Source organism: Calcarisporiella thermophila (assembly GCF_041956535.1).
Source record: "Calcarisporiella thermophila strain CBS 279.70 unplaced genomic scaffold VTP21scaffold_9, whole genome shotgun sequence".
In the NCBI taxonomy this organism is placed as follows: Eukaryota; Fungi; Calcarisporiellomycota; class Calcarisporiellomycetes; order Calcarisporiellales; family Calcarisporiellaceae; genus Calcarisporiella; species Calcarisporiella thermophila.
The window spans coordinates 575410-602382 of record NW_027192199.1 but is presented as its reverse complement, the minus strand read 5'-3'; the positions used below and the strand labels follow the sequence as shown (position 1 = coordinate 602382).

The window sequence follows — 26973 nt, the reverse complement described above, 5'->3', positions numbered from 1 at the left end:
GCGTTATGTATCCCTCTTTTCATTAATAAACATATTGCCACATCAAAAGATTAGGATGTTGCTAAAATCATGTATGATGCGAGATCCTCGTGCAATGGATTCCATTGCCCTATAAAGGGACATCACAGGTCATTCTTCCAGGCTTAACCATTTACGCAAGGTATTCGTAAAAAACGACTCAAGCGAAAAACTGAAAGTGAAGTTAGAAATGCCGGATCTCAATCCCTTTATTGGCATTCGCTTCACTCGACCTGGTTGCAAAGTTGAAAAGACTCCTAAAGTTACTAGCATTTCGAATTTATATCCCCAAGAGAGGAATAAACAGAACACGTCATCGCATTTTCCGTGGCCACCATAATGAAATTTTCTACTTCCAAAAATTCATTCTATTTAATAATGCCTCCAAAGCAAACCCCGTATCAATTCTCCAAATCGCTTGTTTACGATAAGGGTGAGCTTCCAAAATTTCTGCAAAACATCAACGTTCCCGGCTATACGACTGAAGATAAGCGCTTAAACCAATCTCGAGCAAATAAGAGCGATGAGGAATCAGAGGGATGGAACACAGAAGATGAGTTATTTGAGGGAAAGGATGAAGAGCGGCCCCAGATCGTGGTGCTTAAAAACAAACACATGAGCGAAAAGGAAGTAAAAAAGCATTTCGGAAGACAGGATGAAGGTAAATTTATTTCTTGATAATTCATGTGTTTTGTCTTCGGCTGTTAATTATGATCCAGACTTCGCCGATTCGTCTAAAGTGGAACAAAATTCCGAGGAAGATGAACCACCACCTGCGGATGGTAGAATTCTCTTCAGGAGACCGAAGAAGAATAAACCAGACACATCGCCCAAATCCAAATCCACTCTCGGTAAGGAGAAGAAGAAGCCCGAAGAGAGCAACTCGCTTACAGATCTGGTGGATCAGGCTGTGGCAGAAAGGAAAAAGCGAAAGGAGGGAGAGGATGGGAGGGAGAGAAGCGCGAAGAAGAAAAAAGCTAAAAAGGCCAATGTCGCCTCGCTACTCTCTTTTGATGCAGAATAAATTCTACATAGACATATGTGAGCCGGATCAATTAAAAATGGAACCGCATAAATACCAGTGCTTAAGCGTCTCGAGCCGTTTACAAATTCATATGTCCGTGTAACTTCAAATTTACTGCACTCAAAGAATTGGGGACAAACAAACTCCAGAATATCATGAATTCTTTGATGTTAATGCTCTTTTCTCTCTAATGACTTAATCTGCACAGTTTGCGCAGATTGATATCACCCGCTTTTTACCTAATACACTTACTCTATATTGCCAACCATGCGATACAATGAAGCCGATATCATCAATTTCTCTCTCTCACCTTTTCACATTGATAAGTCGGGATTTCTTTTGAAGCGGGGTGAAGCGAATTCATTCAGCTGGAAGCTTGCCACCGATGATACATTCAAGCAACGGTTAGCCCAAAATGCGTACTAGAGTGTCTAGATGAACCAGCTCATCTTGTTTTTCTTTCATAGGTGGTGTGTTCTTAAAGGCAACATTTTATTCTATTTCGCGGAAAAGAACACGGTATAGTAAATTGTTGAGTTTACCAATCAGTGGGATTTTAGAAGGTGTTCACTCCTCCATTTTTTTTAGCAACCACTTGGCTTTATATTTCTTGAAAACCATTTTGTCACCTCTTTGGACAACGACCCCTCTGCTCCTCCTCACTCCTTTGCACTCTGCTTCTCTAATGATTCATCTCACGATTATGTTTTCAGTGCTCCCAATGAGGAGACAAGACAGCAGTGGATCGAGGCTATTCAATATGCAAGCATCGAACACCCACGGGAGCACTTACGTCACCTTGTAGATGAACTTCAAGATACAGAAAAGAAGCTCAGTGCTTCTCAGAAAAATGTCCGCAAGCTTCGTGATGAGATACGAAGACTGAAGAAACAGCTTCACGTGCAGGAGATAGAATTCCAACAACAAGTAGAAGAGTATAGGCAACAGCATGAAGTAATTCTGGAAAAGTCTATTGCAAAGGATCTCTCTTTTTCGAAGGACTTGGACGCATTACCCTCTCCACCCCTCTCCAAGCCAGTAAAGACACTCTCTATGTCATCAGCACATTCACTTTCCACAAATGCCACCACAACAAGCAATTCTACGGGCGCTGGGATATTAGGGTCAAAGAGCACAACCTCGAGGAGGTCGAAGTCAAGGCGTTTTTCGACTAGCGTCGGATCAGTTACTTCTTCGGTCTCATCCGAGTCTCAAAAGTTAAATAAACTAGAACAGCAACAGCCCTCCGCGCTTAAGATAGGGGATATTTACGAACTCTCTTTTGGATGCAGCTTCCCCGGCTCTACCTCCACTCTTCCCGCAGAGATATTCGTGGTGATGTCTGACTGTCATGGATCATGGCTAGAGCTCGGCAAGACCGAATGCGTCGCTATTCCCAAGGCCGAGAGCAACCAAGAAAGAGCGGTTAGATTTTATATATGCCTTTCTGTGGTGGTTCCTGATAATCCCTCGCAAGATATTCTCCTTCAGTTCGCATTGAAATACCCCCTTGCAAATACCTCAGCAGATCCTGAATGTTTCGGCATGGTGAAATGTAAACTCAGCACATTGGTTGCTGGATCAAGAGGGATATGGGGAACGCGCCCTTTTGAGTTGGAGGTGCTAAAGGCATCGAGCGGTAATATACAGGATGTATCAGAGGTAGTGGGGCGATTAACAGTACGGACAAGAAAGGTAATTGCTAATCCCACTGCCCTTGCTAGCCTATATGCTGATTCTATTATATGATAGGCGCGAGTCCCACCAAGCTATAGAGATCCCATCTTGCCCCCACCCTGCCCTGATCCTTTGATACAGACCTATTTTGCAAAAACCTCGAATGATAGCTTCCTAAAAATCTTCGAACTCTCAACCGAATCTCCTTTTAATATTGCGGTTCCGCAACTTCTCCTGAAAGCCTATATTGCTGATGAGCGCACATTCCTGCTTAGACTTGAGGCTATTGACACTTCCAATGCACCCTCCTCTATAAAGCCCAAGTTAGAACAAGCAAAGCAACGGCAGATGGAAGTTCACCGACAGATGATCGGATATTATACCGAAATAGCCAAGGAGATCGGCAGGGAGGCAAAGAAGCGGTGGACTACATCTAGAACTCTCTTGCATAGGAGAGAAGGCGACAAATCGGATGGATCTGCTTGGGAACAGCTTGTATGTCGAGTCCGAGAAATGGACGTGCAAGACGATGATGGCACCTGTAACTATCCACATCCGAATTTGCCTGTAACAAGTAGTTTGCTAATGTATTTTAACGCTTATAGTTAAAAACTACCGGACTACACATTTCGAGATTCCACGCAACTTCGTCGACGTAGTAGTGAATACGAAATCTTCCAATGTCAAACCAGGTCCACTTGCTCCGTTTTTTGAAGTGCGTAGAGCCATAGAAACCTATGCGTCAGACCTCACAGTCATATGGACTGGGCTTGAACAATGCATCTTATCCCTTGAGAAATTTAAATATACAGACACTAAGCAAATAGCCACCGCCACAAAAGAAGTCAGTTTCTATGTCCAGGAAATTATCAAGATATTGCATAGCATACTGAAGGATGCCCGGCTACCACCCCATCATGATTACGTGTCGGAATTCGACGCTTTGATCGAGCGTGTTACTGTCAACGCGCTCCCAAGCGTAGAAGTCCATACACGCATACTATGTGACATTGGTTGCTACCAGGACGTCTCTCCCGCTCAACCAGTGCCCGAGCTCGAAGTAGCAAGACGAGATATGAAGACTTCTCTCCGAGAGATGGCGGAATCGGTGCGCCTACTCTATTCTCGAGCTGTATCACTTTTAGACTACCATTTGTTACTTGCAGATATGCGTCAAATGAGCTCTCCTAATTGGGCAGAAGAGCGTAGGAACCGCGATGCAGCCTTTGCGCACATCCTTTGCGCACTGACAACAGAATTCACGTGGATGGCACTTGCGTTTTGTAAGGGCAAGGACTGTGAATCGATGAAGATTGGCGCTCAAGAATGTCGAAGGCATTGGGATCAATTGATGCAAGTTGGATATTTTGCTTATATAGAGGTGGTGCTAGGAGGGATGGGGGTGGAGCACCGGAGGAATAACAAGAGCCTAAGGGATTTAGTAACCGCCGTGGAAGATATACGTGATTCTGTGCGTTTCAAATTCCATCTATTGTCGCCCGAGAACGTAACAACCCGCGAAGAGTTCGAGACATATCTCTCTCCACCAACGCTACAGATTTGTGGCTCACCAGGTGCAATTCAGGTGTCAATTGGACTGACGGCTATGCAAATGACCTTGCTTCCGGATCCGCTCCAACGAGGGGGATCTTTGAGCGTGCACCCCGCTCTTTTCGTTAAAGATAAGCCTGTTAAGAGGGTTAGCACAGCTATACTTGGCGGGCTTAATTTGCATTCGGTAGTCACGGATAGTCTGTCTATTAATTGCAACGGCATCCGAGCGATTCGGAGTTATGTGGAGCGGTACAAGATATGGGTCAAGCAGTGGCACGCAATTCAAGTGCACTCTTCCACCAGGGTGAATTCTTCTTCATCCGTTGTTGAAGTGGCACCTTGCTCTGTTCGTGACTCCGATTGGAAATCCTATCTCACCAATTTCGACTCTATGCTTGACAAGCTCGATGCTTCTCTATCTGGTCGCAAATCGTCGAAGTCTAAACCTGAGGAGCTGATCGGTCAATTGGAGAGAATAGTCCGCATGCTAGGGCAGCCTCCAGACAAGGATTTGCCCTTGTGTTCAACGTCTATTTTGCAAGTGTTTCTAACTGGAGAAGACATGGTATTGCCAACCGTGACAACGGACCAAATGAGGATCTTACTCGAAGGGCATCAATTGGATTCTTCTCAGGCGCCTATGCTACTGCAGGCGATGAAAGAAGAGGAGAGTAGAAAGGCCCGACTGCTGGCGAGACTTTGCTGACATCTACATTATGCACGGAGTTTCAGAGTTTTCTGATTTCACTTTTTCTCTAGTATTTAACTATTTAATCGTCGCAATTTACTATAAATTTGTTGTAAGTTATCTAACACTTGCGTGATGCTGATTGGATAAGAATAACTTCACGGGATTTTCTCGAAAAACGATGGAATCCCTGTATCTCTCTACATTTGGTTCAATAAGAAAGAGTCATGTTGAGGGGCTGTGCGGTTTTTTTTTTCTTAGCATTTCTCAAGCTTCTATTTCTTAGTTATGAAATTTATTTTCAATCTCGATTTTGAATGATATTGTAATCTCCAAGAACTATTTCCTTTTATACAAGTGTCATTTCTGATATTTTTGGCTCCATCCATTTTCTAATTTTTTCCAAAGAGAAGTATACTTTGCACAAATGAGTGCAACTGTCGACACCAAATTCTCCCTCCCCAACATCACTCCCACGATTCGAACCCCACAGACGGTTACTTGCCAGTGGCAAAACTGCACGAGGGAATTCGATGATGCCGAGCTACTGTATTCACATCTTTGCAACGAACATATTGGCCGCAAATCCACTAACAATCTCTGTCTTGAGTGTCGCTGGGCAGATTGCACTGTTCAGAAGGCCAAGCGTGATCATCTGACATCCCATCTACGAGTCCATGTCCCCTTAAAACCGCATGCATGTGAGGTATGCATTAGTTTCTTTTGACCCACCCCTGACTTGATGACTAAAGTCTCTCCTCATGTCTGCTAGATTTGCGGAAAAGCGTTTAAGCGGCCTCAGGACTTGAAGAAGCATGAGAAAACACACACAGAGGAACATCAGCAGATGCTGCGCACAAATCAGCAACAGAAAAGCAACAAGGCTAAGCTGCAGAACAAGGCCTACCAACCCCCGACCCCTCCTCAAACCTCCTGGTCCGACAGCTCCCCGTCGCTCACTTCTGGCGATTTTTCACCGCACAACGACCCACTCTCTCCGCATAGTATAAACTCAGAAGGTGTGCCGTTTTTTGTTCTGGCGATGATTCAGATAATGCTGACGCATTTTTACCTATTATTATTAGTGTTCACCCCGCGTGACGTGACTTTGTCTCCCGAAATTGACACCGGCTGCGGGGAGTTTGCTTTCCAAGGCAAGCGCTCCCCCTACCCCCCTAACACCGGTTCCAAGCGAGGCTACAGCCAAGTGGATTCAATCGACCTTGACTCCCTGAATGCGGGGCAAGATCTATTGGACGAGCTGCTTGGTGATATCCTGAAAAACAAACGCTTGAAACCAGAATACAATCAAGGTCAGAGTCAACACCAATTTGATGAATATGTGTTTATGATGTGTTGTTACAGTTGCAACTCTTATAATTGCCCATTGCTGACACTTTTGAATTCTTCTTATACAAACTCAACAGATATGGCAGAGAAACTAAACAGTTTAGCTGCAAACTTTGTGTTTGATGAGGAGCACTTGTCAGGGGCTGTCCAGAGTGAGAATGAGCTTGCAGAGCTGAATCAGTGGCTGTCGCAGCTTGCCCAGGATATCAATGGAGAGCTGCTTGTTTCGCCCAACTCTGCCCACAGCGACGGCAGTGTCGAGGTGCAGGCGGCATTGTTCGACATGCAGACGACCCCAAACTCCAATTCGGCACAGTACTATGTCGATCCTTCGAACATAAAGCTGCCTGATCAGTCGTTTTCTGACGCCCTTCTCTATCCGAGCCTTGAGATGGACTCCAACCCCGCCACCACGGCCGCGGGAATAGCTCCAGGTAAATTCGAGTTTGATCTCACCGTGACCCCACAGGAATCCACGGACGACGCACTCTATCCCTCCCTGGGCTCAAGGGCTCTCTCCGATGGAGCGACCCTGGAGAATGGCGATCAGAAGTCATCCTCTGACCCCTCCGATTTCCTGTGTCTTGTCAACGGTAACTATCCAAACGTGAACGGGAATTACTCCGCCACGCCTCAAGGCCTTCCACCGGTACTCCCGGTATTCGGTGGGACAACGGGCAAACGCGTCAACTCCATGCAGTCGGCGCAGATCTCGGCCAACTACTGGACCCCCAATGTGCAGGCTATGCTGAACGTCACTCGCGCGAGGGCAGATAAAGCAGAGGATTCGGAGATCGGGAAGGACGTGCCGGGCGAAGAGGAGGACGAGGATATTTCGCAATGGGTGATCCTGGATTCGCCGAGCCCATTGCCGATGGAAGTGAAAGCGGAGCCATTAAGCGAGGATGACGTCAAAGTGAAACAAGAGCCGGTGAGCGACTTTGAGGAGGAAGAGGAGGAAGAGGAGATTAAGCAGGTTAAACCCGAGCCGATGGATGAACAAGAGCTTGTTAAGCGCGAGATCAAAGGCGAGGATATGGAGGAAGAGAAGGAGCCGTTGCCGAAATACATCGTAGCCCCCACTGTAGAAGACAAGAAATTGGTTGCCCACAGTATACTGGTGTCGCGGTCGCCAAATCAGAAGAAGAAGGTCACTTTCAATGGCCTCGAACAGGGTGCAGAGGAGGAGGCCCAAGTGATGGAGCAGCTGACCAGCGCAATAGAACAGCTGTCAGTCGATGGCGCCGAGAAGAAGGAGCAGAATCCAAGTCGGGTGCGTTCCGAGCATGCAGCCCTGGTGCGGCGCCTGTACCAAGTGATCAACACTGCATATCAACGGAGGACTAAAGAATCAAAACACGTAGAGGAAAAGAGCGAAATAGAAGAGACGGAGTGTGGATTGTATCCACGTGTTGTATGATATATTTCCCTTAGTTTTTTTATCTCGAGCGTCAGTTAACTGTGAACAACCATTCCAATATGTTATATTAATCTTGGTATAAGCTTTTTTTTTTAACACTTGTATTTTTTTTCCCTCCCATCTACATGTTCAAATTTTTATTCTCCAGTCCGTTTACTTTTTTTTTTCTCTCTCTCTTCAATGTTTATACATATCTAAAATATCAGAAACTTTTTTTTTATTCATCGCAATATTTGAATTTCCTAACTGTCCATCGCATTTTTCGCAGTCACATAAGCCACGCATACTTGGTGCCGAAGTAAATAAAAATAGTCCACTAGCTTTATGGAAAAAAGTCATATCCCCGAAGAAAACTAGAGCAACATGATTTCAGCATTGTGTTGGGTCCGAAAGGGGGTAGCTCAGCAACAACCGGACAAGTATGAGCTCGATGAGAAGGAGTATGAGCGGATAAAAAAGCTGGCGAAGGAGCATCTCGAGGATGCAGAACAGGACCTGGAAGAGGCCCAAGCGTAAGTAGGGATTTCCTCTCTCCATTCTTAATTGCGGGCCAGCATGGAGATGGAGAGAATGGCGGTGCTCATAATCTTTTTTTCGTTCCGCTTAGTGAGGCAAAGGACAAGGAGGCCAAGCCTTCCAACAAAGAGTCTAAGGATTCTAATGAGGATTCGGAGTTGTCAATATACAACTTGGACGACTATGACGATGAGCCAGCTACAGCGGAAAGTAAGAGAATCGGCTGACTTTTAGCTTCCTGAAGCAAAAAACTGACTGTTCGTTTCAACGGGCCTTTAGAATTCTCTGTATTTTCCAACATCAAAGGACTCTCCTATTTCGCCTCAAACGAAGAGGACCCATATGTCACATTAAAGAAGGTATATGGTTCTCCCTTTTTGGTTGGATATTGTAAAGAGCTCGTCTTCTAATCTATGGGGCCTTTTTTCGCCTGTGATTTGGGGGATAGGACGAAGACTCAGATAACGAGGATACTCAAATCATGCCCACCGACAACCTACTCCTTGCCGCCAAAACAGAAGACGACATCTCCCATTTAGAAGCCTATGTATACGAAGAAAGTGAAGATAACCTCTACGTGCATCACGACTTCATGTTGCCCGCTTTCCCACTTTGCGTCGAATGGCTGGACTTCCGGGTTGGGCGCAAGGCTCATCTTGAAGGTAGCGGCAACTACGTAGCGGTCGGCACTTTTGAGCCCGAAATCGAAATTTGGGATCTGGATACCATCGATGCTATGTACCCCGATGCCATCCTGGGTGACTCCACCTCAGAGCCCACAGAGGAAGCAGCCAATAAGAGCAGCACGAAGAAAAAGAAGAAGAAGAAGAAGAAGGGCCCTAACCCAAATTGCCACACTGATGCTGTCATGTCCCTCTCCTGGAATCGCAACCACCGCAACCTGTTGGCATCCTCGTCGGCCGACACCACCGTCAAACTGTGGGATTTGACAACCCTCAAATGCGCACGATCCTTTGAACACCACAAAGATAAGGTCCAGTGTGTGCAATGGAACCCGGTGGAGGCAACCGTCATGTTGACTGCGAGTTACGATAAGACCGTGGCCGCTTTCGATTCACGGGCGCCCGAAAGCGTGAGCTCTTGGAAGCTCTCCGCGGACCCCGAGTGTGTGCGCTGGGATCCCTTCGCCCCCGAATCTTTCTTCGTAAGTACATGCTGCAAGCGTCGGCCCGCTTCGATCGGCTCTAACCTGGCCGTGTTTTGCAATCTAGGTAAGCACCGAACTTGGTTTGGTCCACAAATATGATGCTCGAAACATGGCTGGTGGACCTATATTCACTCTGCATGCCCACGATTCCCCCGTTTCTGCCCTCGACATCAGTCCTTTGGTATCTGGTTGTCTGGTAACAGGGTCGGGGGATAAAACGGTGAAGATTTGGGATCTCAAGGACAATAAGCCAAGTATGGTCTTGAGCAGAGACCTTGGTGTGGTACGTATATTCATTTTGGACCCGCGTGCCTGCTCTTCCTATTTTTTTTTTTTAATTTTCGCGTTATGATTTCTTTGGTATTAGGGTAAGGTCTTTTCGGCTGCCTTCTGCCCCGACTCTCCATTCCAACTTGCCCTCGCTGGTTCGAAAGGCCACGTTCAGATCTGGGATATCTCGTCAAATGCAGGCGTACGAAGAGCCTTTGATGGACGGGGAGTTCAACTTCCTGAGGTCACAGAAAAGGCCCCAGTGGGACTGCCTTATGATCCAAACGAAGAGGAGGAAGAGGATGACGACGAGGAGGCGAATGGCGCGGAGAATGGTGCCGCCCAGGAGATGGACGATGACGAAGAGGAGGAGGACGAGGAGGAGGACGATGAGATGGATATGTAGGACAATTCGCTTTTTTTTTTCATTATTATATAATAAATACAAATTGTCGCAAACACTACCAAAAGGTGCACACCCCTTCACCCAAACCATTCACTTTTAAGCTCGAAATCAATCAAGTAGAGCTTGTGACTTGCTTTCCATTTTACAAAGTCCCTTTATTCAAACACCAAGAAAAAAGGAAAGCAATGCTTCGGTCCTATGTGCGTCTCCTACCACAACGCCTCCATTGCGCAAGATTTCTCTCATCGATAGCGCCCAAACGTGGGATGGAGTTGAACTCGCAAGGCACGAAATCGCAACCGTCCCAAAAGCAATCAATCGACGAGGATGTTACTCGAACTCACATGATCCCGGGTAAATACTTGCGCTACTTCAAGGAACAGCGAAAAAGCAACCGATCCATTGAGAAAGAGCGCGCAAAGGTAGTAATGCAATGGATTCGACCTGTTTGTGTAAGTCCTTGGCTGATGTGTCGATAATAGCTGCCCATCGTTCGAACTCTCCCCTCCCGGAATTTGAAGACGCCCATTGCCACGCTGGGCACCGAGGAATCTCAGAAGAGCATTTCGCGAAACGTCCAACTGTCTCAGCGTGTTAATCGAGCTCTCCTCAACATGTTTACGATGGATGCGCCTCTGCATCCCCATCTTACCGCTCTTCACGTGGCAGTGAAGGATGTCCAAGTGGAAGAGTATGGTGAAGCAACCCCCATTGCAAAAGTCATTTGGCAAGCAACCCCTGATAAAAAAGTTACGGGAGTATGTTCATTTTCCAAGTCCATACTTCGTTTTCATTCTTTCTCTCTAATGCTATTTATTCTTTTTCACTACTTAATTAACCTATTCTTGTTTTGAATAGGATATGATAGAGCACCAAATGAGGATTCATCGCCACCGATTATCGGCCAGAGTTCTTGCCCACCTTGGAAATATGCGTAGACCGCCACGCGTGCGATGGGTCCGAGAGGATACGAAATCTCAGCAAGAGCTGAATGAGATATTCGAGTTGTTGGAGAAAGAGCTGGGCAAGCCATGATCGAGATGCTTTTTTTTTCGTAGTCATAGGCGAGTCTTTGCTCTTGAATTTCTTGTTTTATTACCGCCATTCCATTTTTCATATCCCGTGTACATATAACATATACTCCAAGCAATAGAGTGCTAGATGCCTATCTATTAAAGACTCTGCTGAATTTATTTGGCTCATTCCCTACTCCAACTAAAATGACTTTGGGAAAAGTGGCAAGCAAATTAATATACAAGGTAGGCCCAACAGAATCCCATGGTAAACTCTCGATCAGTGGTATATATATATATTTTTATGTCGTGTCTGCTATGTTTGAAACCTTTTTCCAGGGCTGGATGGGAGCGCAATCTTGCACACACAGGCAAAATAAAAACACGAACACTTTCAAAATGAAAATTTTACATGCACCGAAGTTGATAGCTGGGAGGACACGAGATGGCATCATCTAATCAGCCGCGATTGCATTTCTTCTCTCATCATCTGATCTCTTTTCAATGGTAGCAAGTGTGTTGATCATGTCGTTGGCCACCAAGGAGATGTCCGAGTTCTGTGCAAGAAGCGTTTTGTGCGTTTCAAGTAGGGATTTAATTTCCACATCTAGGCGCTGAAGGCAATGAAATAAAGGGAGGTAGGGATCGTAGCGCGTCGACATGGTTGCAGCAGTAAATTAATTTGGTTGTAGAGGAAACTACCGACTTGACACAATCGGAAATATAGCGTCACAAAAGCAGTCCGACTTGTTTATCTCTTGATTTTCTTTTCTTCACAAACCTCCTTTATACCGCATACATTTCATAATATATACAATGGGAAAGAATACCAAGCAATTCATCGATCGCAAAACCGCAAAACACTACCAGCTAGTGTACCGCTCTCAACGCGATCCCGAGATTCATAACGAGGAGGCGTCAGATCGTGTGTTTCGTGAGATTGTACCCAAGAATTTGAAAAAGGTAAAGGCACCCCCATTCTAGTAATGAAGATGAGCCTGCGACTTACTTCGTGCCCATGTTTTTCATTACAGCATGGTAAGGGAGTAGAAAATGAGGAGAGTAAGACAATAATCGATGAGGAGAAGCAAAATGAGATCGAGAGGTAAGGGCCCATTTCAGACGGAGCCTCTATATTTCAGCTAGCTGACACTACAAATTAAAAATCAGACGGGCTGGGCAGGCTGCGCTGTACGGTGTATACTTTGATGATGCTGAATACGACTATATGCAGCATCTACGCCCAATAGGACAGTCTTCCGATGCCATCTTCGTTGAGGCTTCAAGTAAAAGAAAAGACAAGGAAAGGCCACTCCGAGGTGGGGAGCTGGAATTCGTGATATCGCCATCGACAGGTGTTGACCTGCCGACAGAAGTCCTCCCGTCCAAAGAGGAGCTTCCGCTCGGCATGGTGAATCAAGCGGGAGTGACGCCAGGTAACTGATTTGGTCGATTGTTCTTGAAAGTTGGGGTAATAACCGGTCTTTTTTTTCGGATCCACTCTCTAGGGCTGCAGCCTGATCTGGACCCTAGAGTACGAGAAGTGCTGGAGGCCCTGGAGGATGAGGAGTATGTCGAGGGGGATCTGGATGAGGACTTCTTTACCAATTTGAATACCAATGAGCCAGTCTATAACCCGGAGGACGATGAGGAGGAGGAAGACGACTATTTTGACGAGGAGAATGGGGAGGAGGAGTGGCAGGCAGCTTTTCGCAAATTCAAGCGGTCACAACAACGGGCCGACAGTGATGAGGACGATCTGGTTGAACGGCGGACTCGGGCAACTGGATACTCGATGAGCTCGTCGGCCATGTTCCGCAATGAGAAGCTCACCCTGTTGGACGAGCAGTTCGAGAGGATAGAGCGGGAATACGAGGAGGAAGAGGAGGAGGAAGAGGAGGAGGAGTGGGAGGAGGGAGTTGCGCAGCAGGGGAAGGTGCGCGAGGACCTGGACCAAATCCTGGATGAGTTCCTCGACAAGTACGAGATTGTCGGAAAGAAGATGGCACCGAAACTGGAAGGCGATAGCGCAACAGACAAACTCGAGACGTTACGGCAGGCCCTGCTGGACACCAGCCTTGAGGATGAGCGCGAGTCTGTCCGCCAGGTGGGCGGCTCTAGGCGCGGCCGGAATAAGGGGGTCGACGAGGTGGAGGATGTGTGGGCGGAGCGCAGTGAGCGCGAGCGCAACAACTGGGACTGCCAGACGATTTTGTCGACCTACTCCAATTTGGAAAACCACCCGGGGCTCATCCGGGAGGCGCCAAGGCGCAAGATTCGAATCGATCCCAAGACGGGCATTCCCGTGGAGGTGGAGAACAGGCGGACGGGCAGAGGGCGATCCGATGACGTTGGGCCCGAGAATGAGGGTTCGAGCGGGGAGGAGGAGGAGGAGGAGGAGGAGGAGGAGGAGGAGGAGCTGGAGGGATCAGACGCTGAAAATTCCCCACGTGGTGAGTGATCGATAAAGTGCATCCAAACAAATAATTTCCTCTTACCTTATGGCTTATGTCGAGTGGGCCCCGTTCCCCCTCCCCTGGATTAACCTTATTGTTTATTGGAGCGTGATGATTAATGTTTTTTCTCTCTCTCCCCTCCCCACTTGCTTTTGTTTCCCATCCAGCGAACCTGGGCGCCGCCAGAACGAAGGGCGAGACGAAGGAGGAGAAGAAGCGGCGCAAGGAGGCCGTCAAGGCTGAAAAACGGGTAAGCTACAGATTGCATGTGGGCCCCGCATTGGCCGCGGGATATATATAGTTTTATTAAATGCCCCGCCCCACTTTTGCCGCTCTAGAACCGGCGTGCGGAGAAGAAATCCACGAAACAAGCCTTCAAAAGCGAAAAGCTCAGAGTTCAAAAGGCTCTGGGCCAACAGCAGCAGGCGCAGGGCCAGATGCGCATTGATTAACGCACGCCTGTCTGTTCATGTAATAATGTAAACTAGAAAAATAAATTCTATCTTTTCGCATTCACAGAGCGGGCCTTAAGGTTTGCGCTGTACGCCCTGTGCCACGGAGCACGGGGAGAAAAGAGGGCGGAACTCACGGCCCCCCTCCCCCCTGGGCCTCCCCTCCTCGGCCCACCTGGTCCATCCTCCAGCCGCAATCCAGGGAGGCCTCACACGGACACAGGCTCGGTGCCCGCCCTAAGCGGACCTGGGGAGGGCGCCCGGGGAAACCTTCGGTTGCCTCTCCTCGCCGGATGTAACCCTTCCTCTGGCCAGCACCGGCAGGTTGGGTGCTGCTCGTTTTTGTGGGCGACTGCTTGCACCACCCTCCACCCGAGGTTGAGTGCGATAAGGGGGAACTTTAACCTCATTTTTATTTATTTTCGCGCGAATATTTTGAAAACGCCATTTCAAAAAAATTGGCCTGTGCGCTTTCCTCTCGTTTCTTTTTTTCGTTTTTTTTTATCTCCTCGAGAGCATTCCATTTCACGCCCCATTGCACACCCTCTCTTTCTTGTCGCCCTGCAATCCGAGTAGACCCGCCCTTACCAATGTAAAGTCGAGGCTCGCTGGAGATCATACCGAAGTGAGCAAGCCTTAAAAACCAAGTAACACCATATACGCCCCATTATATAATTGAGTTTCTTCTCGGCCGTAGTTGTATCATTTCCTCCCTTGTAATTACCCCCTCCCCCCCCCCGCTCTCCCCCTCCAACATTCATACTATGCCCCGAATTATCACTCGCTCGCCCACCCCCTCCGACGACTCGCATGCATTCGAGAGTAACTACACGAGCGCAGTCACTACGCCCCGCGCGCTCTCCCCCGAGGCTCTCCAATACGCCTGCGATGGCGCCGAGCATGATACGGTGTCGGTCTTCGTGGCAAAACTCTATCAGTAAGTGCAGCCCCCCACTAATGAAACCTTTTGAGCCCATCCCTAAGAGCTTTTCCCGGAATGGGATAACAGGCTTCTTGACTCTGAGGAATACTCTGCCTATTTGTCGTGGGACAAGAGCGGTAAGATTTTTATCGTGGACCATACCGACGGTAAGCACCCCTTCCTCCCCTATCGCTTAGCTCTTTTGCTCGAATTTTTCTCCCCTAATAATAATAATCATAACGGCTATTTCCTTAATAGAATTCGCTGCTAACGTCCTTCCTAGGTTCTTCAAACACTGCAAATTCGCCTCGTTCGTGAGACAATTAAATGTAATAATAGAGACCTTGCTATTGGGAGCACCCAAGCCTGTTTGAGTAACCCGCTCACTGTTGCTTACTCATCCTCATTATCAGATCTACGGCTTCAACCGCGTGTCCGATGGCCGGAAATCTCGCCACACACAGAGCAAAAATGCGTGCGTCTTCTCGCACCCGTTTTTCCAGCGTGGAAGACAGGACCTCCTCTGCCACATCCGACGCCGAGCGACGAGATCTTCTCGCAAGCTCTCAAAAAGCGATCAGCCACCGTCACAGCAGCAGCAGCAGCAGCAACAGCAACAGCAACAGCAACAACAGCCAATACTGCACCAGCCGTCACACCACTCACAACCGCAGCACCAGCAGCAGCAGCAGCACCCGCATCATCAGCCGTCACTTCAACTCTCGGACGTGGGATCCGAGCCATCTAGCTCACGGAAACCCTCCATTGCAGAAGCACTGCCCGAAGTGGGCCATATTGAGCTGCAGGACCACCAGGCCCCCGTGGTTTCCCCCACCGTCGAGCATCCTCCTCACCTATGCCCCTCTGAGCCGACCCGGGTAGAAGATCTCAAGGAGCTTGTGCACATTCTGCGGCGGGACCTCCAGAATATGAACAAGCTGGTGTCGCAAAATCTGATTCCGGAGATCAAGCGCTTGAGCCACCATGTGCATCGCAACCAAGACAATTTGATACGCATGGCCAATTTCATTGCCGAAAACTACAGCGGTGAGTGGCTCCTCTTTTCAGCTGGCTTGCGGGGAGGTGACCTTAACGCAGGCGATTCTACTCTAGATTCAAAAGAGGTTGCCGATATATGCCGATCCTACAAGCGGCCTCTTGAGGCCGAGGGCGTGGAGAGGAGAGACTGGGACAAGCGCTCGCGCACGAGCTCGGAGGATATGGGGATGGGCTCCCACCTGAGAGGAGGCGGCGAGGACGAGAGGCCGCAGAAGCAGGAGGGGGCGGCTGACATGGAGGAGTATGAGGAGGACGAGGAAGACGAGGAGCTGGAGCAGCAGATAGTTCAGAGCGGATACAACAGCGGAATCGAATTCCTGGGGCAGGGCGGGCTTGCCCTTTCCGAGCTCGACTACTTTGGCATGATCACGCCCCCGACCGCATCGCCGCTGGTCTCCTTTTCATTGGGCGGGATGAAGCTGGCCGATCTCGGCGCATCGGTTGCGCCGCACATCTCCACCTCCGCCTGCACCAGCATCACCACGAGCACCGTGACCACCGCCGCCACCACCCCGAACGATGTGGTGATGTACCCCGGACGGTCATTGCCGCCCTCCTCGACCCAGTTCTATCCGGACGCGGGCCTGATGCAGGAGTCCTTCGCGCTCCCCACCCCCGCAGTCCCATCCCCGGACGCGCCGGCGTCCCAAAATGGCCACCAAGAGCTCGTCGGCGACGAGATTATACCCGCATTTCTACAGGCCAATCCCATGAACGCATCGACCATGGTTTATTACGAGTAGAAGAGCGACAGAAAAAAAAAAGAATACGTCATAAACGCAAAAAAAGGCAGGATATTATATACCCCATATACGTCTAAATTTTTTTCATTGAAAAATGGAAAGCAAAAGTTGGTCACTATGTTGTTTTTTTTTAGTATCTTTGTAATTTTTCTGAGAATGTATTTTCTGACTCATCCAAGGGACCTAAAAATAAAATGAAAATTTAGAATTGACACCCGCCTATAAAAGAAAGGCCCGAAAGGGTCCCCTGTACCGTCATTGCATAGACGTTAAAATCCAATCCCCATAGAGCCCGCACTCCATGACCGTCCAAGATCTTCCCCAGCGCGATGGAGGCAAAGACACGCTGTTATCCTGGGGAGATGTCGTTGATCTGATCAGTAAATGGAGCTTCCCCTGTGCTTGCAGAACAAGCCGCGCGCTAACCCCGCCCCATCTCTTTTTTCGTTATCAGATAAAAACCAGGTGCATCTCATGAAGCGGTCCCCCAGCTCGCAGCAAGAGTACAACAAGTTCAATGCGCGCATTCGCGCCGAATACGGCTCGCTCGACGCCTACGTGCGAAAGGAGTTGCTGCGCTGGGACTCGGGCCCGAAGCAGTATGCGTTCCGCGTCAATGACTTCCCCTATGCCCTTGAGCCCGAGATCCAGCACCATGTCCTCTGGTCGCCCGCGCCGATCGATGCTTCGACCGTGAAGGCCATCGTGGACAAGGAGCTGCCCAACCGGGAGTGGGTCTGGTTTATCAACCCGGTCAAGTATCAGAGCATCCCGTCTCTGTTCCACGTGCACATTATGTCGCGGCCGCTCGCGCCTTGATGGCGCCGCCTTCGTTCCCGCCCGCCCCATAGTATACCAAGTGGCCAAAGGGGCGGCGCAGCCCCTTTGGCCCATCCCCCCACGTTTGTTTATTTGTGTTTTCTTTCTTGTAAGCTGCCTGTTATTCCATGGCTTGTTTCTTGATTTGTTGTCTTGTCCCAGTATACACTTTTCTCGGACCTCAGTGAGGACCCGGAAAAACAAGAGGTTTGGAGCTCTTCCCCGAGATCGCGGTGTCCCGCATGGCTCTGGTCGAATGGCCGGCCTGGGTTGGGCCTGGAGGGGCTCAAGCCACGAAACGTGTGGTGTCAAAAACCAAAACTTCCTCCGCGCGCGAGTTTTAGTTGGCCTACCCAATTTTTCATCATGTTTATTTTTTTGACCCTCGCTTGGCCGCTTTTCAAATCCCAGCGGGCATCGATAGCAGAGGGTCAAACTCAACGCGGGCACACCATAGGGCACGCCTCAGCCTCCCAAATCGAGGGACAAATGTAATTTGTTTCTATCACATTTAGCACGTGCGCTCCTCATCCTTGGGTCTGTTCTCCACCCCCCCCCCTTCCCGCACACACCGCCTGGTTTGTTCTGCAACAGCAGGTGCCGCGCGAGCCCGGCCTGGGCCTGGAGTCGTCGGCGCGGCCCGCACGGGCGGCTGCCTGCGGCCGGGCCACATCGCTGGAGAGCGCAGGCCCAGCCCTCAGGGCGGGGCCGGCCAGATTGGAGCTTCTCGATCCTCAGCCATCAATTAAAATCTATAAATATTCTCCAGCTCTTGTCGAATTGGGGACAAGGTTCAGAGCATAATTAGAAACCAGCATCCACACTGATATTTTTGTGCGAGCCTCAGCTACCGACGTGGCGAATTGTTTTTTTTTCCAAGAAATAACTGTGCGCTGGCCTCGCCCCTTCCACTTTGCTCCCCACAATTCACAGTTTCCACTCTTTGTATCTTGTCTCCACCCGGCTTGTCTCTTATCTCTCGCCTCTTCTCTCTCTCCCTCTCTCTCTCCCCTCCCCGCTTTCAGTCATTCGGGCCCATGAACCAGCACAAATTCTTCCCCACCACCACACACGCCTCTCTGCTCTGCCCAAGCTGCCTCCACAGGCTGGGCGGCAGCCTGTCGCCCCTGGCCGCACACGGCCAGCATGCCACCATTGAGCTGTGCGAGCTGTGCAATGTCACCATTCTCAATGCCGCGTTCTCCCACCAGCTCCTTCACTCTGCTCTGTCGGACTCAGCCATGCCTTTCGACTACGCCTCTCCGCCCCTCCTCGCGCCGTCCAAGTCCCTGCTCGATAACGTATTCCTCTGCCCGCCCGCCGCAGAGGAGGTGTCCGACGCATCGTCCGAGTCCAGCCTCTCGGCCCTGCTGCCCCACTCCACCCCGCCCGTATCGTCCCCGCTCCCCGACTTTGCCCTCGACGAGGACCTCTTCCTGATGGACCTCGAGGGGCAGGAGGAGACGGGCAATCAGGCCGGCGAAATGGTTGGCCTCGGCATTTCCTTCCCGGGCCAGGATAGGGCATCGGGTGGCGTGGACGAGCCACACGCCAAGCGCCGCTGCCTCTCGCTCGAGATGCACCGCGATGTCTCGAGCGAGCCCGAGGGAAAGAGCGCGGAGGAGGAGGAACAGGAGGAACTCGCCTCTCTGCTGGAGGACGACGATGAGGACGAGGTATGCACGCCGCCGACATGCGTGGTCTCCTCGCGCCTGCTGTCCAAGGCCATCGAGTTGAGCGAGGATGAGTACGGAGACTCTGGAAAAAAGTATCTTGCCTCCTACAAACCGGCAATTGACCCAAGCAACTGGACAGACCCCATTTTGCAGAGGCTCCCTGACGCAGAATTCGACGCCGCGAGCGGCGGCACCAAACATGCGGGAGCACCGCGGCGGGAAAGGCAAGCGGCTAAACGAAAGAGCCTTGACGCCGAGACGACAGAGCCCTCGGTGGAGAAACCAAAGACGGAGAGCCGTGGGAACCAGCCCACACCAGAACACATCCCCCCCCGCCCCACACACTCCCCCACCCTGTTCGACGAGCTCACCCAAGCAGGGATCGACTGGTGCCGCTTCTGTGGAACCACAGAGGGGGTCAATTGGCGCCCGGGGCCGTGGGGGAAGCGCACCCTCTGCAACAAGCACGGCTGCGACTACAAAGGCTATGGTTTTGCGTGCAAACAGCCCCGCCTGGACCTCACCCCCTTCTTTGGCGAGTCGATCACGGAGCGCAGCCGCCCTGTGCTGCAGTACTTCTGTACGGAGTGCCAACGGCCAGAATCTTGGGCCGACAATGTTCTCGTGCGTTGCGAGGGATGTCCCAAGGCCTTCCACCAAAAGTGCTTCCCCGGAGGCATCGAGAGCTCCTTGGTTGCCGGGAAGGACAGGTGGTTCTGCGAGAAAGGGTGTCGAGAAAACGCAAAACGAAAACGAATCGGTGAGCATGGTTCATTGGAGGCTGCTTCAAGATGAAGATCCTTACGCTTTTTTTATTTGTTGCTGCTCTCTCACTTTGTAGTGGTAGAACTGCCCCGCAAACGACTCCCACTGATGAACACACCAAAGTCCTCTGCGAAGGAGTTTGTGGAATCGCTCAGCAGTCTGCGGGCGGCGGGGCTGTGTTAGCTAGATAGGAGTCATCGGTTTTTTTTTGGGTAGCATTTCAGGGTCATATCTAGCAGGTTTTATTGGAATTCTATTCTTTTTTTTGGAGGGGAGGGTGGGATGGAGAAAAAGGATTGTTTTTTTTAGATTAGATATTATATACTAGCTAAGATAATGCCTTATAATATTCCTTAATACATTCCTGTTGCATTCTCACCCCCCGAGACTAAGAAGAAGGGGGGGGCTATGTACTTGAAACGCAATTTTTGGTCGGCCAACCGTGAGAGCAATGGGGCTACTCTAGAAATTGGCTTCCCCCATTGTATCAGTGCATTTATTTCTAAACGGGAGGGAAATACAAAAACTAAAAGGGGAATTGGGGAATGCGGGTGGGGGGTGTCTCCGGCTCCCTGGCAGGAACTGGGTCAATAGGGGGATACGGCTTGGAGCATGTTGATCAGGGCTATCGATTGTCCAAAATACTTCTCCTCGTCCAGGTCATTCATCTGCTGTTGGATGCGGGGAAGGCTTGGATCACCCATGACCCAGAAGAGAAACGACACGGGCGCAAGAAACGACATGTCCGTGTAATCTACCAGGGCATGGCCTATTGAATAGAGCCACCCAGTATATCCAGCCACAACCCTTAGCAACTCTGTTTATTGCCATTATACTAAAAAAAAAAAGGCATGATATTTACCGTCTAGCCTATAGCCAGCTTTGACCTCTCTTTGCTGCGCGAAAAATCGGCACATCGCCTGTAGGCTGGGAAGGATACGGGGATCCTTCGCTATTGGAGGGAGCATCCGAGAGAAGAGAGAGAGAAAGCGGGGATTACTTCAACGATTAGACGTGCACCCATTCCCATCCAAACTTACTCTGTAGGAAATAACTGGCCAACCTCCACGGAACACGGCAGCTGTTCCAGTTATAGCACCCGTCATGCTTACTCTCGAGCACCTCTCCTTGGGGGGCCTGGAATCGCCCATGCTTGAATTCAAGGAAATCGGGGAGCAGCCCCGTGGGATGCAGGGCGAGCTGCTCGTTAACGATCCGGATGATGGTCTCCATCACTCGGCCCCAGGACTGCTGGCGCTCGTGGTCTTCGTGGTAAAAGATATTGAAGTGGTTCAAGATGAAATCCGAGCAGCGGGTCAAATTATCATGGAGAGTGCCAGGGTCGGTCCAGTCCCCAATCTTGGGCACCCAAGTCTGGTGGTTAATGCAGTGGTCGTGGATGGCACGGCACAGGGCAATGGCCTTGCCGCGGTAGTCGATGTGGGAATTTCCAAACCAGCGCGCAGCAAGGAAGAGCGACGCGGCAATGTCAATATCCCCGTCAGTTGCACAATTCTCGCCCCCCTCGTCGGACGGAACGAAGCGGCCATGCGGGCCGGTCTTTTGCTGCCATTGCATAAGGCCTTTTGAATTCTTAAACTGCTCGAAATAGTATAGCAGTCCATCAAAATCGGCTTGATTGCGCTAGAATGGTTGGGGGAGAGAAAAAACATGGCGTCATAACTACGGTACACTCTACAATTGACCTTCGAACCCAACCTTGAGTACGGATATCAACATCCCATAACCGTGTGCCTCGCTACATGTCATTATACACTTGTCCAGCTCGCAATCGGCATTATAGCTAAAATGGAGTACAGGACATTAATACAAAAAATATTCCCATGCCCGGCTTCGCTCGACTCTCCTACAATATATAGTATCCCCCTCCGCTATAACTGCGCAAATACTTGTTTCGCCACCGAACGTATAATCTCTCAATATCGGCCATGCTGGTAGATCGGCTTATTAATAAATAGGAAATCAAGCGTGTCGAGCGACAAGGGAAAATATATCTCCTATCCGAAGCCAAGATCAAAACGCGGCAACCACAGACCAGGCATCAAATTTGAAATGAACACAGTCACGGATTCTTCTGTTATACAATGGCTTTCCGCAAGTAACCTTCTTCACCACCGGACCCCTCCACATCAAGCTGACCTTCGGAAGTTTTTTTTTCTCGTCTTGGCCACTTTCAAACGCCTTTGTCTGGTTGAGAAAACATAGCTTGTGGTGTGCTGGCAACGCATTCGATTTGTCTATGCCCGGAAAAAAAGTTACTTCGCTAATTCTAAAAATAAATATCCCCCTTAAAACCTTCGAAGGCAGAAACTTTATTGTTAAATACTAAGTGAAGTAGGGTATTACATTAAGACAGTCGCATTATGGTTAGATAAAACATTCTTATTAGCGGTAGTTTAACACGATGTGGGCTTTAACTGAACCCTTCTATCGTCTTTCATTAACTCATTATAATATTCCTGAGGTGTATTAGCAGATCGAGCGGTTTGCCAAGCCCGAGGACGAACCCTAAATCTGCCTCTAGAATTCTATACTTGATTACAGCTCGTCACCCAAGTGCCCGTGCAAGCCAGGGGTGGTCTGTGGAACATTCTTCGCAAAGAAGACCTGAGGGGCGTTGAGGGTAGGCTTAAAGAGGGGGAGTGGATGAGTCTTGATTCGCTTCACATCGAAATCTAGAAATCTATGCTTACCAGAGGATACTTGCGTCCCTTCACCGGCCAGTGCTCGACCAGGTTGAAGGCCTCGAAAACACGACCCCCCTTGATCACATACTTGATCTTGTCGCTGCGCTGCACCAGGGAGCCCTTGAGCAGATTGTCTCCAGGGGGGTAAACCACAAAGTCGGCGGCATAGCCCTCTTGGATACGGCCAATGCCACCCAGGCCCAGGCCTTGGGCCGCATCTCGCGTCGCAGCCCGGAACACCTCGTAGTTGGTGAGATTGCCCTGCTGGAACATCCACATCTCCCAGTGGTAGCCGACGCCATGCTGCTCCCCATGCGCTCCCACCTGGACCTTGACCCCGGCCTTGATCATCTTTCGCACCGATTGTGCGGCCTCAAAATGTTTGTAGTCGCGATCGTCGGCGCCCTGCCAGCGGAAGTAATTCTGCTCCAACGCGGCATGCGGGTTGAAGTTGCGCAAGCGTTTGTCCTCGTACACCTTGGTGTGCTGGTACCAGTATTTCTTCCCGGAGATGCCCCCATACAACACTAGCATGGTCGGCGTCCAAGCGGTTCCCGACGCGCCCCACAGCTTCACAATATCGTTGTAGAGAAGCGTCACCGGCAGGTTGTGCTCCACGGTGGTATGCCCATCGATCACGTGATTTTGATTCCACCACGTTTGCATCCCGCCCTCGGGCACCACGCTCATTCCAAGATGGCGCGCCGCCTCGAGGATCATCTGACGAGCGGCGCGGCAGGGCTGATTGTAGGACTTGACGCTGAAGCCGCCATGCTCCTTGATGTTCTTCAGGAAGCTGATGGCGTCGTCCAGGGTGTTCACCTCACACCTGTACCCGCCCTCGGCGCCGTAGAGGATGGTGCCGGTGGAAAAGAGACGCGGAGAAAGGGCCCTGCCCGAGAGGGTTGTTTCGCGCTGAGTGAAAGAGAGGACGGTGTCGGCGCTGGGATTGTGCATCGAGGTGACTCCATAGGCGAGGGCGGCGTGGAACTGCCAGTTGTTGCCCAGGGGATAGGTGCTCATGCTCCAGTGGGCGTGCGCGTCGATGAACCCGGGAAGCACCGTGTGCCCCTTGAGGTCTACCACATGGGCCCCCTTTGGAAGCTTGACCTCATCGCGCTTGCCAACCGACACGATCTTTCCCCCCTCCACAACAATGCGGCCATTGGAGATCTTGTCACTGGACTCTGTGCCCTTCTGCATGGTGATCAACGTCGCATTGTCGAGCACCAGCGCGCGCCCGTCGCTCTCCTTTCGAATGCGAGACTGCTCGGTCGGCAGCACGATTTCGATGGTGTGCTTCTTGACCTTCTTCTTGGCACAGGAGAGTCCAAAGTTCAGGTCGGCATCGTTGGCACAGCCAATGGCATCCTCCACCTCGATCGAGTTAAGCTTGGCACCGTTGAGGTAGTAAAGTATGCTGCTGTCACGTGACCAGTGGATATCGTGGCCGCCGCCGAAAGAAACGCGCACCGTTTTCGGGGGAGCCACTCCCGGCTTGGTCCAGAACACCTTCTTCCCCAGGGATTCGGTGGGGACGATGTAGACCTCGCGGTAGGTGACAAAGGCCGTGTGTTTGCCATCCGGACTCCGCCTAGCCTCGGTGCAGTCCATGCACTGAGCCAGCAGGGTTTGCTTGCCACTTTCGAGGTGCAACGTGGCCACCTCGCCGGCGTCGCCGTCTGCGTAGAGGACCTCCTCCGAGTCGTAGAAACGGAACACGTCGTACGCTGATCTCGTAAGCCGTTTGAGTGAGCCCTTCTTTACCTGTAGGCTGTCATCGAGATCCGCGACATAGAGGCCGGCATCCCCGATGTGCTTGATGCTCCCGGTAAGCGTGTCGCCGTCCGCGCGGACAAATGCAACCTTTTTGGTGCTGGGAGATAGAGACGGGTACTGGTAGCGGCCAGGCGGAAGCTTCAAGTCGACCACTTTGCCCGATTTCAAGTTGACGATCTGGATCTTGGAGTAGGTTTGATCATCCCACGCGCACAGGATGAGCAAGTTGGGGTCCGAGTGGTGGAATGATGCATGATAATGGCGCACGTGGACATTGTCGACAGATCCCCCAACGGCGTGGGGTTTTCCGGGGAGCCTTTGGACTAATCAGAGAGAAAGATGTAAGCCGCCGTGGGGTTGCTCTGATGAAGCAGATGCTTACCAAACGTTCTTCCAGCGGCATTCATTGCGATGGATCCGTCCGCCGAAACGCTAAGGAAACTTAGGGCCTTGGCCTTGAACGAATCCTTGGTCTCGGCCTTGACAATAGACAGGTGCTTGCGAACAGTGGGGGCTAGGTTAAGCTCGACATCGGCGGTAAAGGGGATGATCGTCGGGTGGCCGTGCTTGGAGTCGACCGGGACACGCCAAAGCTTTCCTTTGGCCCAGATGATAATAGCAGAGTCGTCGGGAAGAAATGCAAAAGAAGGATAGACGCCTGAAGCCTATAGAGGGAAGGGAGAGGGGGCTCAATCGTCTTCGGTCAAAGCGTCTATTAACAACCAGCACAACTCTTACCGCCGCCACCATTTGGTTGTCAGACGAGAGCCCGTCCCAGAGGATCTTCTCCTCATGGTTGTGAAGGTTGTGGAGTATCAACGCGTGCCGGAACTCTTTTGTGCGGATAAATGCTAGCCACTCTCCGTCATGGCTAACGACGGGGCGAGCAGCTCCGCCCACCCCGCCGGCAATTTTAGCCGTGGCGTTGCTGTGCTGGTCAATGGCCAGGATCTGGTATATTTGATCGTGGGGGTTCTTGTCGTACTCCCAGGTGCTCCCATCCTTGACATTCTTGGAGAAGAAGATGATGTTAGGATTCTGGGGGTGGTAGACGGGCTCTTCGTTGCCGATCTGGGCGTTCACTCGAGCAAGAAGCCGCTTTCCACTACTAGCACCATCGCCGATTTTGTATTGCCAAAGCTCACCAGCGCCAAGAGAACGGCCGGACATGTACCACTTGACGGCAACAAACTCCTTGCCTTTGGGGTGGAACATGGCATTGTTTACATGGCGGTAGGGTTCGTTCGTGAGAGGCCGGGCTTTGCCGCCGTCTCTGGACAGGAGCCAGACATTGTCGCAGCCGCTCTGATCGGACCGGAAGATGACGTGGTTCCCGTCAGGCGAGTAGCGGGGTTGGGTGTCGAACGGGACTCCCCCCTTGAGCAGCTTGGCCTTGCCTCCTTTGATGGGCAGCGTATAGAGGTCGCCCAGCAGATCGAACACAAGCTCCTTGCCGTCCGGACGGACGTCCACATTCATCCAGGTGCCCTCGTCTGTGGTGAAGCGGATTTTTTTCGGGTGGTTCGTCTTAATGTCCCACTCGCCTCGGGGCCGCATAGGAAATTTGTCATCAGGGTCGCCTACGTTGAAGTCGGGATTCCTGACAGTTATCCCATTGTCTTTGCCGATCTGCTGGTTCTCTAATATGGTGCCCCATGCTTGCCTACGCTCCTGTAAACCCAATAGTGATCGGAGTGGTTTAGCAGGAAATAGCGGCATTTTTCATCTGTATAGCCCTTACCCTGCGAATTATTTCCGCTAAGCTTTCGTGGTGGTGGCCGTGGGCACTTATGCCCGTGATCCCAGCCAGCACTAGCCCAAAGGAAGCTAAAGATAGCCTCATCTATGTAAACTATGGAGGAATGGAATAAGGAAAAGGAATGGTAAAGGGGGTGGCGAGCAGAAGGAAAGGGGGGGTTGGGGTGAGAAAACAGAGGAAGGGAGGGGAGGGGGAAGGGATCAAAAAATAAACTAAATGGAATCGAAGCAGTAATTATAATTTTAGCTCAAGTAGTGGAGCCTAGAGAAAATAGATAAGGAGGCACGTTAACCATATTCGATTTATTTGTGCACATTTGCTCTTCCTTTTGTGTTCACCGAATTCTCTATACACTTAGAGCAGAGAGGTGACACGAAAGGGCACGTGTGGGAAAATTACCTGATCATTCTGTGAAGAGAAGGCAAAGAAGGTTGAATAAACGGTCGCACTCAACGGCCTCGATTTCATTACCAGCTTCTTTAATTGCGTGAGTGCGGCGGGGATGTGGGGAGAGGTTGAGCTTCAACTTATCTCGAATACGGAATTTGGAGTGGAGCTCTGACGATAGATAGACAGATATATGTAGACATACATACATATATGTACGTGTGTTCTATGTCCAGATAAAGGAATCTCAAACAAGAGCCTAGAGGGGCAATGCATCCCTAATCAACCTCCTTGATTCAAGCAATATAAGCAATCATTTATTTATGCTCCAAACAAATCACGCC

At 50.4% G+C, this 26973-nt stretch overlaps 13 protein-coding genes across 13 annotated transcripts; 10 read left to right on the top strand and 3 right to left on the bottom strand.

Moving 5' to 3' along the window:
• Positions 1–396: 396 nt before the first annotated feature.
• VTP21DRAFT_11610 (uncharacterized protein) lies at positions 397–1042 on the top strand (the record flags this gene model as incomplete). Its single annotated transcript, XM_069391074.1, has 2 exons — positions 397–679; positions 738–1042. 2 exons carry the CDS (start codon positions 397–399, stop codon positions 1040–1042), a joined length of 588 nt encoding a protein of 195 aa, XP_069252241.1.
• Positions 1043–1309: 267 nt separating this feature from the next.
• VTP21DRAFT_11609 (uncharacterized protein) lies at positions 1310–4979 on the top strand (the record flags this gene model as incomplete). Its single annotated transcript, XM_069391072.1, has 5 exons — positions 1310–1446; positions 1510–1561; positions 1631–2737; positions 2795–3260; positions 3325–4979. The coding sequence occupies 5 exons, from the start codon at positions 1310–1312 to the stop codon at positions 4977–4979; spliced, it is 3417 nt and encodes a 1138-aa protein (XP_069252240.1).
• Positions 4980–5388: 409 nt separating this feature from the next.
• VTP21DRAFT_11608 (uncharacterized protein) lies at positions 5389–7731 on the top strand (the record flags this gene model as incomplete). Its single annotated transcript, XM_069391071.1, has 4 exons — positions 5389–5667; positions 5734–5980; positions 6047–6274; positions 6389–7731. 4 exons carry the CDS (start codon positions 5389–5391, stop codon positions 7729–7731), a joined length of 2097 nt encoding a protein of 698 aa, XP_069252239.1.
• Positions 7732–8094: 363 nt separating this feature from the next.
• On the top strand, positions 8095–10091 carry VTP21DRAFT_11607 (uncharacterized protein; the record flags this gene model as incomplete). The annotated part of the gene is made up of 6 exons (XM_069391070.1): positions 8095–8243; positions 8339–8457; positions 8527–8606; positions 8696–9412; positions 9480–9698; positions 9783–10091. 6 exons carry the CDS (start codon positions 8095–8097, stop codon positions 10089–10091), a joined length of 1593 nt encoding a protein of 530 aa, XP_069252238.1.
• A 185-nt stretch (positions 10092–10276) lies between these two features.
• VTP21DRAFT_11606 (uncharacterized protein) lies at positions 10277–11126 on the top strand (the record flags this gene model as incomplete). The annotated part of the gene is made up of 3 exons (XM_069391069.1): positions 10277–10513; positions 10574–10849; positions 10950–11126. 3 exons carry the CDS (start codon positions 10277–10279, stop codon positions 11124–11126), a joined length of 690 nt encoding a protein of 229 aa, XP_069252237.1.
• Positions 11127–11559: 433 nt separating this feature from the next.
• VTP21DRAFT_11605 (uncharacterized protein) lies at positions 11560–11766 on the bottom strand (the record flags this gene model as incomplete). Its single annotated transcript, XM_069391068.1, has 1 exon — positions 11560–11766. The coding sequence occupies one exon, from the start codon at positions 11764–11766 to the stop codon at positions 11560–11562; it is 207 nt and encodes a 68-aa protein (XP_069252236.1).
• A 154-nt stretch (positions 11767–11920) lies between these two features.
• On the top strand, positions 11921–14012 carry VTP21DRAFT_11604 (uncharacterized protein; the record flags this gene model as incomplete). Its single annotated transcript, XM_069391067.1, has 6 exons — positions 11921–12067; positions 12139–12209; positions 12275–12540; positions 12613–13557; positions 13728–13810; positions 13899–14012. 6 exons carry the CDS (start codon positions 11921–11923, stop codon positions 14010–14012), a joined length of 1626 nt encoding a protein of 541 aa, XP_069252235.1.
• A 764-nt stretch (positions 14013–14776) lies between these two features.
• On the top strand, positions 14777–16736 carry VTP21DRAFT_11603 (uncharacterized protein; the record flags this gene model as incomplete). The annotated part of the gene is made up of 5 exons (XM_069391066.1): positions 14777–14949; positions 15022–15101; positions 15193–15263; positions 15348–15981; positions 16048–16736. 5 exons carry the CDS (start codon positions 14777–14779, stop codon positions 16734–16736), a joined length of 1647 nt encoding a protein of 548 aa, XP_069252234.1.
• A 301-nt stretch (positions 16737–17037) lies between these two features.
• Positions 17038–17555, top strand: VTP21DRAFT_11602 (uncharacterized protein; the record flags this gene model as incomplete). The annotated part of the gene is made up of 2 exons (XM_069391065.1): positions 17038–17116; positions 17191–17555. The coding sequence occupies 2 exons, from the start codon at positions 17038–17040 to the stop codon at positions 17553–17555; spliced, it is 444 nt and encodes a 147-aa protein (XP_069252233.1).
• A 242-nt stretch (positions 17556–17797) lies between these two features.
• On the top strand, positions 17798–18359 carry VTP21DRAFT_11601 (uncharacterized protein; the record flags this gene model as incomplete). Its single annotated transcript, XM_069391064.1, has 2 exons — positions 17798–17898; positions 18071–18359. 2 exons carry the CDS (start codon positions 17798–17800, stop codon positions 18357–18359), a joined length of 390 nt encoding a protein of 129 aa, XP_069252232.1.
• Positions 18360–18592: 233 nt separating this feature from the next.
• On the top strand, positions 18593–20179 carry VTP21DRAFT_11600 (uncharacterized protein; the record flags this gene model as incomplete). Its single annotated transcript, XM_069391063.1, has 2 exons — positions 18593–19991; positions 20073–20179. 2 exons carry the CDS (start codon positions 18593–18595, stop codon positions 20177–20179), a joined length of 1506 nt encoding a protein of 501 aa, XP_069252231.1.
• A 404-nt stretch (positions 20180–20583) lies between these two features.
• On the bottom strand, positions 20584–21947 carry VTP21DRAFT_11599 (uncharacterized protein; the record flags this gene model as incomplete). The annotated part of the gene is made up of 5 exons (XM_069391060.1): positions 20584–20765; positions 20859–20948; positions 21037–21640; positions 21716–21800; positions 21868–21947. The coding sequence occupies 5 exons, from the start codon at positions 21945–21947 to the stop codon at positions 20584–20586; spliced, it is 1041 nt and encodes a 346-aa protein (XP_069252230.1).
• A 608-nt stretch (positions 21948–22555) lies between these two features.
• On the bottom strand, positions 22556–26326 carry VTP21DRAFT_11598 (uncharacterized protein; the record flags this gene model as incomplete). The annotated part of the gene is made up of 5 exons (XM_069391059.1): positions 22556–22645; positions 22711–24806; positions 24866–25148; positions 25207–26154; positions 26225–26326. 5 exons carry the CDS (start codon positions 26324–26326, stop codon positions 22556–22558), a joined length of 3519 nt encoding a protein of 1172 aa, XP_069252229.1.
• Between the last annotated feature and the right edge of the window lie 647 nt (positions 26327–26973).